Source organism: Podarcis pityusensis, assembly GCF_964106645.2.
Source record: "Podarcis pityusensis genome assembly, chromosome: 3".
Taxonomy (NCBI): domain Eukaryota; kingdom Metazoa; phylum Chordata; class Lepidosauria; order Squamata; family Lacertidae; genus Podarcis; species Podarcis pityusensis.
Window position 1 is genome coordinate 106,765,143 of NC_138026.1, and position 13,522 is coordinate 106,778,664.

The following is a 13,522-nucleotide window of genomic DNA, read 5'->3' on the forward strand; positions in this document are numbered from 1 at the left end:
AGGTTGCATTTGAAAAGTTATCCTGCTGTAAATATTACTCTCACAGCAGAAAATATTTTGTTGTATTCTATTAGCTTCCAGCCTGAAGAGTGAAAAGGATTCCTTATTGTTGTTGTTGTTGATTTGTCCACTTCTGTTCCACTTCTCTCAAAAACAACACAAAAACCAGGGGAGCCAATTAAGACCATAAGCGCCACCTTAAAAACAAAACACAATGATGAAATAAAATTAAAGCAGCTGTCTTTCTAAAAAGCAACCAGGAGATTCTTTGGAGCATCTTTTTGAGTAACTCATGCCAGACCCCAGGGCTGCAGCAGAAAAGACCCTGCAACTAACCACCGTTGAGATAATTTTAAGATCTGGCACACTGATTTAAAGAGGTGGAGGGACTCTTGCAGATTTGGGAGGGGAACTTAATGCATTTCCTGGTATAAGATCAAGTGGCTTATAGCTATTGTAATGTTTAAAGGCTTCTCAGTATCCTTTGACTAGGATCAAAAAAGGCTTTGCTCTTAGTCAAAGGATATTGGCGCAGTGCTTCAGATAACTACAAGAAACACTTTTAGTAAGAATGGCAAAATCTGCATAAACCTTGTTTTAGTGATGCCTGTTTCACCTTTCTTAAAAGAGGCTTGAAGTCACCATACATTGATAAGCACATTATTTTATCCTGTTATGATGTTGAAATAATAGTAGTGCTAAGTGTGACATTCCATCAGCACAATAATTTTTCCCTGGGCAACAGAACATCTCCCTTCATATCCCCCCCCCAATCTGTTATGGGGGTTTCCCCAGTCCTCGGGAGCATATTGGGGGGTGGGGGTGGGGAGAAAGGAGGGCATCCACTTGTTTGTTACACTTGTGCGTAGTTGAAGACCACCCAGTACTTTAATGGTATTATACAAATACCTCCATATCTATTTTGTGGCTAACCAGTTTACTTCTTAATGTAGCACATAGACTTTCCTGTACCTTGTCCACTGAGATTGTTTGAGATGCTGGTGGTACCTGAGCAGGAATTCCCTCTGGTTTGTGTCGGTGTGAGTAAAGGGAAAGACTTCAACCAGGTGGTGAAGTTTGAAACAGTCAACCCAAATTCTACCTCTTCATGGTTTACAGAAACAGGTTTGTGTATCTTTCGATTAGCTTTTCAAATAGTTAGCTGTCTAACAGAACCATTGCCATTAGCAGAACCATTACCAATTGCTACAGAGATTTTCTGTGAGGCCATGATGCAAAAGGTTAGCCATCGCTGCTATAGGGATGTGATTCTGACTGGGTCACTGGGGGAGAAATTATTTAACTATTTTGTTTTAAACAGATTATATATAGTTCTAATTCCATCAATGGTTGCTTTTTAATTATTGTTTTTTTCTTCTTTTATCTGCAAGCCATCTTGAGTTTCGTCAGGCAGGGTATAAATAAATAGATAGATAGATAGATAGATAAATTTCATTCATTCATTCATTCCCCCAATTGAGTCCCTGCTCCAGCGCCACCTTTTGTTGTCTAGGGAAGATTTATGAGGAGCCTTAAAGGCTCATTCACATAGTACCAAACCAACCAGGATAATGGATTCCAAAAAGAAAAGAAAAATGCCCTGTACGGTGGCTTTTTTATACAAATAGAACAATTGAACTGGAGAGTGTTTGCCTTGAATTAATATTTACACATGAATGTCAACTAATCTTGTTTTGGTATTTTGGCAGATACTACACAGACAAACGTTGCGCATGTAACACAATTGGAGAGAGATACCATTTTAGTCTGTTTGGATTGTAAGTTACGTCATTGACCTAGACATACATATTCTAGTAACATTCATGATGTAAGGAAAGCTGCTGAATTATGGTGTCTGTTTTTCAGGCTGTATAAAAATTGTAAATTTGCAAGGCAGATTAAAATCTAGTCGGAAACTGTCCTCGGAACTCACATTCGATTTCCAGATCGAAACAATAGGTATGTAAAGTTTAGTCTTAAAACTTTATTAGCTAGTTAACTCCTTGGGTATTTCACAACGTGATGAAAACCTCATCATCATCATTATTAGGTTTGGAGGAGGCACAGTACCACAGACTATTCATTTTATGTATTTCTGAACAGTTGGGACAAATAATAAATTATCATTTTAAAAAGTTTTTTAAACTATTATTTTAAAACAATGGAAGATCAAGAGCAAAGGCAAATATGTGACTGCAGCACTGTTTGCAAAAGTAGCTATTGGATAAAATCTCAATGTTTTTCAGAATTCTAACATTTAAATATCTCTAGAAACAAGTAAATGTTTTACAGTAGTATCGTGTACAGTAAATGATATCTGGAGTTTGCATTGATTTCCATTGTTAATTGCTGTGGGTTCTGATACCATCCTTAGGCAATTTCCCTTACTAACACTTGGAGTTAGTAATATTAAAAAAACCAAAAACCATTAGCTGAATGCCTTAATTTCTGTGTTAACATTAAATAGCTATTGGGGTGTTAAATGTGAGGTTTTTACTGTGTTATGGCCCCATAGATTCCCCCAGTCCCCTGGTTATTGTGGGTCTCTCCCCCCCAACCCCATGGTGTAGTGGTTAAGAGCAGTGGACTCGTAATCTGGTGAACCAGGTTCGATTCCCCGCTCCTCCACTTGCAGCTGCTGGGTGACCTTGGGCTAGTCATACTTCTCTGAAGTCTCTCAGCCTCACTCACCTCACAGAGTGTTTGTTGTGGGGGAGGAAGGGAAAGGAGATTGTCAGCCGCTTTGAGACTCCTTAGGGTAGTGATAAAGCGGGATATCAAATCCAAACTCCTCCTCCTTTATTTTAAGAGGAATCTATTTTGTCACTTTGTGAGAGGACACCCAAGTCCTATTGAGATCAGTCCTATTGAGTGAAATGTAAGCATGCAGGCACGTTCTTAAACCCAGTTCAGATCATGATCTAACCTTTCTAAGCCATGATTTAGATGAGAGGTGGAAGCTGGATCCAGCTGGTTGGCCAGATCCTTGGTTCCATCATTCCTAGTGTACTGTTTTGACAGGTAGGTGGGCTTCAGCAGTCCTACTGACTTCCCCATGGTGATGTCCTAGGGATGTTGACTGTGACTAATAGGTGGAACCTGTGCCAGTCCTAATTAACTCCATGGGCCGAGGTTCCTTGTTGTTGGCTTGGGTGACCACAACTAAATAATAATAATAATAATAATAATAATAATAATAATAATAATAATAAATTTATACCCCACCCATCTGGTTGGGTTTCCCAGCTCCCAACAGATTAAAAACAGAATAAAACATCAAACATTAGAAACTTCCCTAAACAGGGCTGCCTTCAGATGTCTTCTAAAAGTCAGATAGTTGTTTCTTTCCTTGACATCTGATGGGTGGGCATCTCACAGGGCGGGCGCCACCACCGAGAAGGCCCTCTGTCTGGTTCCCTGTAACCTCACTTCTCGCAGTGAGGAAACTGCCAGAAGGCCCTCGGAGCTGGACCTCAGTTTCTGAGCCATGGAGAGATTCAGGCCCACATGCAAAAGGAGAGTGAAACCTTTTTGCTTTCAGCTAAAAACAACATTGTCCTGATACATATGAACTTGGGGAGTTGTCTGAACCAGGCCTTCAATTTTAGTTGGGCTTAGGCATGTTGAACTCTTTTTGGACTGCACCTATTCAGATACAGTGGTACCTCAGGTTAAGTACTTAATTCATTTCGGAGGTCCGTACTTAACCTGAAACTGTTCTTAACCTGAAGCACCACTTTAGCTAATGGGGCCTCCTGCTGCTGCTGTGCCGCCAGAGCACAATTTCTGTTCTTATCCTGAAGCAAAGTTCTTAACCTGAAGCACTATTTCTGGGTTAGCGGAGTCTGTAACCTGAAGCGTATGTAACCTGAGGTACCACTGTATGCATAGATTCAATGCAGTTTAGGTGTAAATAAGCATGTGCACTTGGCTGCAGTCTATAAAAAAAGCTAATTCAAATTGTCTTTTTCTTCCAGTTTGCCTACAAGATAGTGTTCTGGCTTTCTGGAAACATGGAATGCAAGGCAGGAGTTTTCGATCAAATGAGGTAAATATTGCAGGGTGGAATAAAAAAAAACGTTCTGTTCCTTTAAATTGCCTTGAAAGGCAAGATTGCTGTTTGTTTCCATAATTAATATTTCATTTTTTCCACATAATTTCATAAAATTCAATGGTTTTTCTGTAAGTACTTGGGTTGCCCTGAAAGAAATGGCTAATGTATGGCACAGTAATCAGAAGAAGTTCTGGAAGTTCTGGTACCTTGCTCAGCTTATCTGTAAACTCCTTGCATAAGGCAAGCCAGTGTGGTGTAGTGGTTAAGAGCGGTAGTCTCGTAATCTGGGGAACCGGGTTCGCGTCTCCGCTCCTCCACATGCAGCTGCTGGGTAACCTTGGGCCAGTCACACTTCTCTGAAGTCTCTCAGCCCCACTCACCTCACAGAGTGTTTGTTGTGGGGGAGGAAGGGAAAGGAGAATGTTAGCCGCTTTGAGACTCCTTTGGGTAGTGATAAAGCGGGATATCAAATCCAAATTCTTCTTCCTCTTCTTCTTCTTCCCTCATATCCCCTCTGCCATCTGAATAATAGAGAGGTATAATAAAGGGCATATTGTAAGAATTGCTTCAAGCTGTGTAAAACACTTGGAGCATGTAGATTTCTACATAGCACTTGTCCTTTAGTAGTTCTACTAAAGAGGGGCACTCCTTAGCCGACTGATTTTTAAATTTGTCAGTGTCTTCAAACACTAGCTTCTAGTTAGAGTAAATTTATGTAAAGCTGCCAAAAGGAAGGATTGCAAATATATTCAAAACTCAATAAAATAAGACAGTGAAACCATCATAACTACAGGAGGGCAAAGGTGTATATCAGTCTTCTCCCTTTGTTCTCTAATGTGCCATTCTGCTGCCAAATCTCCTAACTGTTGAATCAGCTGTTGGTCCCACACAGGCCAGGAATTCCCTGATTGGTGGCTGCTTCTATGTCTCTCACAGCCCCAGCCTTGGTGACAGATGCAGGCGGTGCTGGGGGCAGGGCAGGGAGCAAAGATGTTAACATGCTATCCTCTCAGTTTTGTCTTAAGCATTGATTATATCAGACACTTAAAACTCCACTAAGTATTTGTTTGGCTTTTCAAACAGATCACACAGGAAATTTCTGACAGTACAAGAATATTCAGACTCCTTGGCTCTGACAGGTAAGATAACATATTGAACCAAGAGTGAAAACTGTTCAAGTGGGGAGGGAGTAGGGCCTGGTTTTGTTTTAAATTTCTTGTTTGTTTTTAACTTTCTGTGATTTTATTCTTTGGTTTTATGTTTTCATATTGTTAACTGCTGTGATTTATGTTTTATGATACAGCAGTGTGTATGTGCGTGTGTGTGTATTCATAGGACGTGGGTAGCACTGTGGTCTAAACCACTGAGCTTCTTGGTCAGCAGTTCAAAAGCCCATGATGGAGTGAGCTCCCACTGCTCTGTCCTAGCTCCTGCCAACCTAGCAGTTTGAAAGCACACCAGTGTAGGTAGATAAATAGATATCACTGCAGCGGGAAGGTAGACGGCATTTCCGTGCGCTCTGGTTTCCGTCAGGGTGTTCCATTGCGCCAGAAGTGATTTAGTCATTCTGGCTACATGACCCGGAAAACTGTCTGTGGACAAACGCCGGCTCCCCCGGCCTGAAAGCTTGATGAGCACCACAACTCCATAGTCGCCTTTGACTGAACTTAACCGTCCAGGGGTCCTTTACATTTACCTTTATATATATTCATAAATAAATACATTGACCATGCAGCTCAGGGCCAGCACCAGGGGTTAGCCTATTAGGACAACTGTTGAGGGGGCACTGCCCTAGAAAAGTAGTAAGAGCCACCAGCTACTCACTTTCTTGCCCTTTCCCTCTGGGCTATGAAAATTGGACCTGAGGTAACCAGTTCCCACCATCACCCAGAGGAAGAGGGTAGGGAGCGGCTGTGACGGCAGAGCTTTGCTGCCATTGCCATTTACACACTTGTAAATGGCAATTTACAATTTACACACTTGTGGGTGGCGCTGTGGATTAAACCACAGAGCCTAGGACTTGCTGATCAGAAGGTCGGCAGTTCGAATCCCCTCGATGGGGTGAGCTCCCATTGCTCGTCCCTGCTCCTGCCAACCTAGCAGTTTGAAAGCACGTCGAAGTGCAAGTAGATACCGTATTTTTTGCTGTATAAGACTCACTTTTTCCCTCCTAAAAAGTAAGGGGAAATGTGTGTGCATCTTATGGAGCGAATGCAGGCTGCGCAGCTATCACAGAAGCCAGAACAGCAAGAGGGATTGCTGCTTTCACTGCACAGCGATCCCTCTTGCTGTTCTGGCTTCTGAGATTCAGAATATTTTTTTTCTTGTTTTCCTCCTCTAAAAACTAGGTGCGTCTTGTGGTCTGGTGCGTCTTATAGAGCGAAAAATACGGTAAATAGGTACCGCTCCGGCGGGAAGTAAACAGCGTTTCCGTGCGCTGCTCTGGTTCGCCAGAAGCGGCTTAGTCATGCTGGCCACATGACCTGGAAGCTGTACGCCGGCTCCCTCGGCCAATAAAGCGAGATGAGCGCCGCAGCCCCAGAGTTGGTCACGACTGGACCTAACGGTCGGGGTCCCTTTACCTTTACCTTTTTAAATGGCATTTACACACTTGTAAATGGCAAACCTCCAATCCACAGCCAATCATCGTTGTGGATTGGAGGTGGTGAAGCAGGTGCTGAGGAGAAGCCCTCCATCACAGGGTTTCTTGACGATGTGCTCTGCTCACCTCCCTCCTGCCAGGAGCCTAGCCCCAATTTGATTTATAAGTAGTAGATTAACGTATTACTTTTCTTCTTCTTCTTCTTCTTCTTCTTCTTCTACTCCACCCACCCTCCCCACCCTTCAGAGTTGTGGTACTGGAAAGCAGGCCAACAGACAACCCGACAGCCAACAGCAATCTATACATCTTAGCAGGCCATGAAAATAGTTACTGAGAAGCAATATGCATGGAGATTGAATCATGAACAGAGAAACACTACTGCTTCAACACTTTTGGATGGCTGAAATTGCACAAAAGCTGCAGTACCCCCACTTCAGTTGCTTTGTAATTTATTGTGATGTATGGGAGAGTGAGTGAGAGCAAGAACTCTTGCCTGAATGATACGGACACGCTTAGCACATTAATACCACAAAAGTGCTTGATTCACCATTATGTAATCTTTGTACATATGCAGAATTTTTTTCCCCAGTGAAATGTATTGCTGAAAGCCTCTCTTGAGTTTATGTAGATAGTGGTCAAATGTCTTATCTGTATAAATGTAAAAAGGTTGCTGAGGACATAAAATTGCATTTGGGGTACTATTTTAAGGACTCTTCAAGAATTGGATGCTAGCGATAAACACAGCACATTTAATAACACTATTGTATTTTATTATGTAATTTACTAATACAAATAAACCTTACCTTTTTAGACATTGTAACCAAGACTGCAATCCTATTACGATCTTGTTTTTAATTATATGCAAGTACACTGGTGTTTTTGGTTGCACAAAGTATTAATATGTGATGTATTTAGTCACAAACGTAAGCTGTGACATTGTGAATATGATTTGGGCGTTATAATTTTAGGAGTTTGGGGTAGTTTTCTTTGTGAAACCAGCCAGTTGAACACCTGTATTTTTATATTTAAGGAAAATTCTTTAATTATTTTCTGTGCTTGGGGGCGGGGGAGTGCATATTTTGGAATGGGAATAAATCCTGAATAGTGGTACCTTGCCGTAATTCTAAATGTCTGCAATGGTAAAATTAGCATTATTATGAGTCTTTGTTAACCAGTGCTGCTCATATCATGCAAAAGAAACAGCAACAAATTACAGCATTCTACATCATGGAAGTGGTTGAAATACTTTGGGATGGATCCAAATAGCCACCTGCAAAAGTATCCTGTTCAGTACTTGCAAAATATTCCTTAGCACTTGCATTAAGATGAAGGTGTGCATTTTCCTCATTAAGATGTTGATAACTGACTTGGAAGGACAGAACGAGTTAACATCCACACCGAATTGCCAATGTACCCATTTGGAGCTGCGGAGCTGTTCTGCGGTTCTTATAGGATAACTTTGTACCATAGGATCCCATACCGGTTCCTAATTTCCTTACATGGTGGGATCTTGTAGGTTTTTCAAGCTCTGTTCCAGGGAACCCCAGAATCCCTTGGATGCTTCGCAGGGGGCTTCTCCCTGAGATGATCGGTAATAGTGGAAAGCATTCCTGAAGGACAGCATGCTTACCCCTACTGATTTTCCCCCTTGCCATGAGCAGTTGCAGAGTGTAAGATGGGCAGCACTAAGGCCCAGTCTGTGTGCCTAGCTAGCAGCCGTGTGTTCACTGAGTGTGCAACACATACAGTGCCCAAGAATCCTTTGCAAACATGCAGAGCTTCATCAGCGGACAAGCTGATTTCTCTCAAGGCAGGAAGCTTGAAATCTGCCATAAGAGGTTGCACATACAGAGTAGCTGTTCTGAATAGAAAAAAGTTGTTGAATGGAATAATTGTCTTAATTTGGCCTGTTTGGGGCTTTTTTGCTTTTATTTTTTTTAATGGCCTTATTTTCACTTTTTTTTAATGTCTTAACACCCGGCCAAATGATTTAGTTACTACCTCACGCAAATGATTTAAATGGTTTTTATTACACATCACAGGAATTTTAGTTTTGAGGAAACCTATTTTAGATTTCCCCCCCCCAGTGCAGTATGTAAATGCCAAGTTTGAGAAAAATGCACATACTGGCGCTTTTTTTTTTTTTAATAAGTTCTTTATACTGTGATATAGACTAAGAACAAAACTACATTAAGAAGTGATTTATGGTCTGTATTGATGTTGTTAATGCTTTTGAATATTTCATAATGTATATAATGTAAAATAAACTTTTTTTAACATGTTTGTTGTACAAGTGGATTATCATCTGCACTAATTTTCTGATTGGGGAAAAGTTTTCTTAACTGAGATCAGTTTTGATTCCAATAAAAATGTAGAAAGAATAAAAATTAAGATGACTTTAGTTACTTTGACTTTTATATTACACTATATATAAAATAAATGTTAAGAACGCATTAATAAACACATTTGGGGAAGATTTAAGTTATAATTAACCAATAGCTTCTTAGTAAATCTTGAATTTACTTCCTTCTTTGAATACCTTCTTTTGATTCAAACAAAACTGGTTGTTTTTAATTTTATTTATTTATTTGATTTCAATATCACCCTTCATCTTGAAGATAACAGGATGGCTTAAAATATAAAAACACAAAAATAATAATTATTATTTCTGAGAACCTCCATTATCCCCTGTGGGTTGAATCCGGAATGTCCCTTTTGTGAACAGAAGTTCTCCTTTTTGTAGAAGAGGCCCAAATTCGGTGGAGGTTCCCACAGGGGAGGGTCCAGCAACCTTCTGAAGCAGCTTTCCAAAGGGCTTCCAGGAGAGGAGGAATTGGTGAAAACTGCGCACACAAACACATTTCCTCCAGCCTATGTGGGTATAGAGGTTTTTGAACAAAACTATTAAAGAATCCCTTGAGAAATGAATACCAGTTCATAATAACCAATCTTGCAATAATAATCAATTTGAGCAAATGTCCGCTATTAACTAGTACAGGGTGTGTGTTAACAATACTTGGATATTTCTGTGGCACCTACGCAATGCACAAATGTAATTTCCCCCTGTACTTATCACATTTTTTTAGCGTCTCATCCCCAAAATTTTAAACCAGGATCTTGGAGGTGGTTCCAGTCAGATTTTCAGTATGCTTTGATTGCTCTTTCCAAACTGAACATAAAAGCAGAGTTTGTATAAGATGCACAAGTAGTTTTGACTTACGGTATATCCAGAAGCGCACCTATTTCACGGCGCTAACGAAAGTTGCTTCACAATCAAAATGAAGCATAAACAGGCACTATGAAACCAAGCCACAGCAATTGCTGGTATTGCAGGTAACATATGCTAAACTCAAAGCTAAGGATTGGATATTCTGGAATAAACAGAACTTGCTCCCAAGACTTCAAAGGCCTCAAACTAGAAATGACAGCGCCACGAACTCTGCTGTATTTCTGTAAAGCAGAAAGGGAAAGCCAGTCCTGTTTCCAATGCCTTTCTCCTTGAAATTGCTTCTCCCTAGGAGAAACACACAGGGTTTCCAGTTACCCTGCTAGCCAGTATGTACACACTTCCCGAGTCTGAGCAGATCCCAGATGAAGATAGTGGAAAGACGTGACTGGCTTGCACCCCAGCCTACAAACTAGATCTTTGGCGATCACTCGTAGCTGAGTAAGATTATCTTCCATAAACACGGTTTTAACAATGAGTCCATAAGTGACTGTGGAGGCCAATTCTGGATCCACACGTCCTTCCACAGTGGGGACATTGGTTTCCGGGCGGGAGTTGATCGCAGTGTGGATTTGCCAAGCGTTCCTTCCTCTTAGCACGTTTCTCCCTTGCGTCCTGAGTTTGAGTGTCTTCAAGGCCCATGACACCTTTGGTAAAGGCTGTTCTCCAACTGGAGCGTTCGCAGGCCAGTGTTTCCCAGTTGTCAGTGTTTATACTACATTTTTTTAGATTTGCCTTGAGACAGTCTTTAAACCTCTTTTGTTGACCACCAGCATTATGCTTTCCATTTTTAAGTTCGGAATAGAGTAGTTGCTTTGGAAGACGATCATCAGGCATTCACACAACATGACCAGTCCAGCGAAGTTTATGTTGAAGAATCATTGCTTCAACACTGGTGATCTTTGCTTCTTCCAGTACACTGATATTAGTTCGCCTGTCTTCCCAAGTGATGTGTAAAATTTTTGAGAGACACCGTTGATGGAATCTTTTGAGAAGTTGGAGATGGCGTTTATAAGTGGTCCATGTTTCACAAGCATATAGTAAGGTTGGTAGTACAATAGCTTTGTAAACAAGCATTTTGGTTTCCCTGCGAATGTCCCGGTCCTCAAACACTCTGCACTTCAATCGGGAGAAAGCCGCACTCGCAGAGCTCAGGCGATGCTGGATTTTGGCATCAACGTTGACCTTTGTGAAAAGATAACTGTGTAGGTAGAAGTGATTGACATTTTCCAATGTTACACCATTGAGTTGGATTTGTGGCGCTGCAGAGGGGTTATTTTATACTTGTTGGTGCAGCACTTGGGTTTTTGGGATGTTGAGTGGTAAGAGGATCCCTGCAATGCATTGGGGTGACACCAAATGGGAGCCCCTCAGGGTCACCATGAGGGCAAGGGTACTCTCCCGCCTTCGCACCTCCTGCAGGCACAGCATTGGACACAGTGTCAGGAGGGTTAGATTGGCTCTGACATGGTGCCCCTTCCCACTGCCTTGCCCCAGGGCATTTGGAAGGCAAGAGGGTATCACAGCCTCACTGACTGCTACTGACTGTGTGTGCTGCCGCACAGAGTGAGAGTAATATTTGCGTTCATTGTAAAAGTTGCCAAATACTTCTCTGAGTAGGTGGATAAGCTAAAACCAGCTATAAGTGCGGCAGAACCTATCCAAACAGATACTGTACTGCTAAACATTCCTGCAGCATAGTGACAGCACGAGGCCTCAAACTTTGACAGCTGCACCCTGACATCAACGGAGGTGGAGGAAATAGTTTTCAGAGCACAAAACATAATCGGACAGACACATACGCAGCATTTCCCCACAGGCTTCCTGCCCCTCTTGGTGCTTATGACAAGAACATACAGTCAGACAAGGGCACCACCATGAGGCTGCTCTTGACAAGGCCACAGAGATTGTGACAGGAGATGTGAAATACATCTGCAAAACACAGTGAAATCTCCAAGCTAAAACCTAAATGTAATTTGTGCCATTTTGCTAGATGCCTTCCTCAACTGATCAAAGAGGAGACAAAGCAAATTAGGTGAAAGGCAAAAAGGTGGATAAAAGTTCTCGACACAAGTGAAAAATGTGTGTCAACTGCCTGTCCCCTTTCTTTGCCCTCAGCAAACACTATACAGCAGTGTGGCACTACAGGTACAGCACTGTATTAAAATACTATTGATATTTAGAAAGTAACGGTTTCTATTAATACATTATTAATTAGTATTAATTAATTAGTATTAATAATTAAGTATTAATTAGTATTAGTATTAGGAGTTTATGACAACACCCCAAGCCACTTTCTACTGAGATGTAATGTAGTTTCAGCATTTGATGGATTATGATGATTATGCTGTCTATTGAAGGCATGTTTTTGTTGCTGAAGTTTTTGCTTGTTTCATTGGCTTCATTTTATGTTACTATATGGATTGTTCATTTTTGGTACTGGTATACCCTAGAGTTCAGGGGTTCTCATTTGTGGAACGCTCTCCAAGGGAGGCTTGCCTTGTGCCTTCATTGCATATCTTTAGGCAATGGGCAAGCCTTTGGCTTATTAAATATATGGCCCTTTAAACTGGGTGTGTGGGTTACTGTTTTGTTTGTTCTTGTTATGATGTTTTGTTATACACACACACACACTATAAATAGCCATATGATCCTAAGATGAGGGGTGGAATATAAATTTCATAAATAATAATTTCGTAATGTATTTCCTCACCCAATGTTACATTTTTAAATTTTTCCAAGTTGCTGGAAGGCCACGTGTCAAGCGACTAGTAAACTGAAATAACAACACCCCAAACAACAATGTAACATCCTCTCAGCGACATAGGAGGGAGAAGAAGAAACAGCCCCCAGCTTTCTCAATGTCTCACAGACTCCGTAAAGTTCGCTCTCTCAGTAGCGAGTCCAGTTCTGGCTCGGCTCTGTGGTTTTTTTTTAAGTAACTTTTTACTGGATTTTATAAACAAGGATCATAGGAACAATAAGGTGTATAAATAAAAAGACCAAGTCTTCTAATGTCATTTGTACATCGCAAAAATGGCATAATAAATTTGCAATAATATCTACAACATATGATTCGTTATTAGTGTCAGTGTACAAACCTTTGGTTTAAATAAGTGGAGTGGGTCAAATAAAAACAGCAAGTGGAAACAGGATAGAACTGCTCGGCTTTGTTTTGTTTATAAAGCTTCTTCCTATCTAAGGAACCGTGGGCTTCTCGCAGGCGAGCGCAGCTCACTGTCCTCCTCTCCGCAGGGGGCGCTGTGGAAATGATCCGTCTCTTGCTCTCTCTCTCTTTCCCCCACAATTGAAAACACCTCCTCCCCAAGCGGATTGAGAAAGACTTGTTGCGCTGCGTCGCGCAAGGCGTTCCGACTTTCACTTCCGTCCTGAAGAGGAAGGGGCGGGGGGAGTGGGGAAAGGCAGAGCCGAGCCGGATCGACTTCCAGAGAAAAAGGTTGCGGGAAGCGAAGAAAAGGGGAGGAGAGCTTGGAGGCGACCCGATCTGCGCACGCCCCGTCGGCCTTTGCGCCGACTGCGCACGCGCGGGCGGTTGTAACCGTCAGGGCAAGGGAAGAACAGCCCCCACCCCCACCCCGCTCGCGCCGCCCGAGAATTCAAAGCCGCGCTCGGGACCCTG

General features: G+C 41.8%; 1 protein-coding gene and 1 long non-coding RNA gene across 10 annotated transcripts in view; one reads left to right on the forward strand and one right to left on the reverse strand.

Annotated features, from left to right (window-relative positions):
• MAP4K3 (mitogen-activated protein kinase kinase kinase kinase 3) overlaps positions 1-8,937 on the forward strand; it is a 65,377-nt gene extending 56,440 nt beyond the window's left edge. For all 9 annotated transcript variants that reach the window (XM_080998673.1, XM_080998674.1, XM_080998675.1 and 6 more), the window contains 6 exons: positions 954-1,125; positions 1,710-1,778; positions 1,867-1,959; positions 3,978-4,048; positions 5,138-5,193; positions 6,903-8,937. In XM_080998673.1, coding sequence (XP_080854799.1) covers positions 954-1,125; positions 1,710-1,778; positions 1,867-1,959; positions 3,978-4,048; positions 5,138-5,193; positions 6,903-6,990 — 549 coding nt within the window. In that variant the 3' untranslated portion in view covers positions 6,991-8,937. The remainder of the gene's footprint in view (positions 1-953; positions 1,126-1,709; positions 1,779-1,866; positions 1,960-3,977; positions 4,049-5,137; positions 5,194-6,902) is intronic.
• LOC308473298 lies at positions 54-13,079 on the reverse strand. Its single transcript, XR_013984015.1, has 2 exons — positions 12,984-13,079; positions 54-197 (listed from the first exon to the last, which is right to left on the reverse strand). It is a non-coding gene; the product is annotated as an uncharacterized lncRNA (long non-coding RNA).
• Positions 13,080-13,522: the final 443 nt, after the last annotated feature.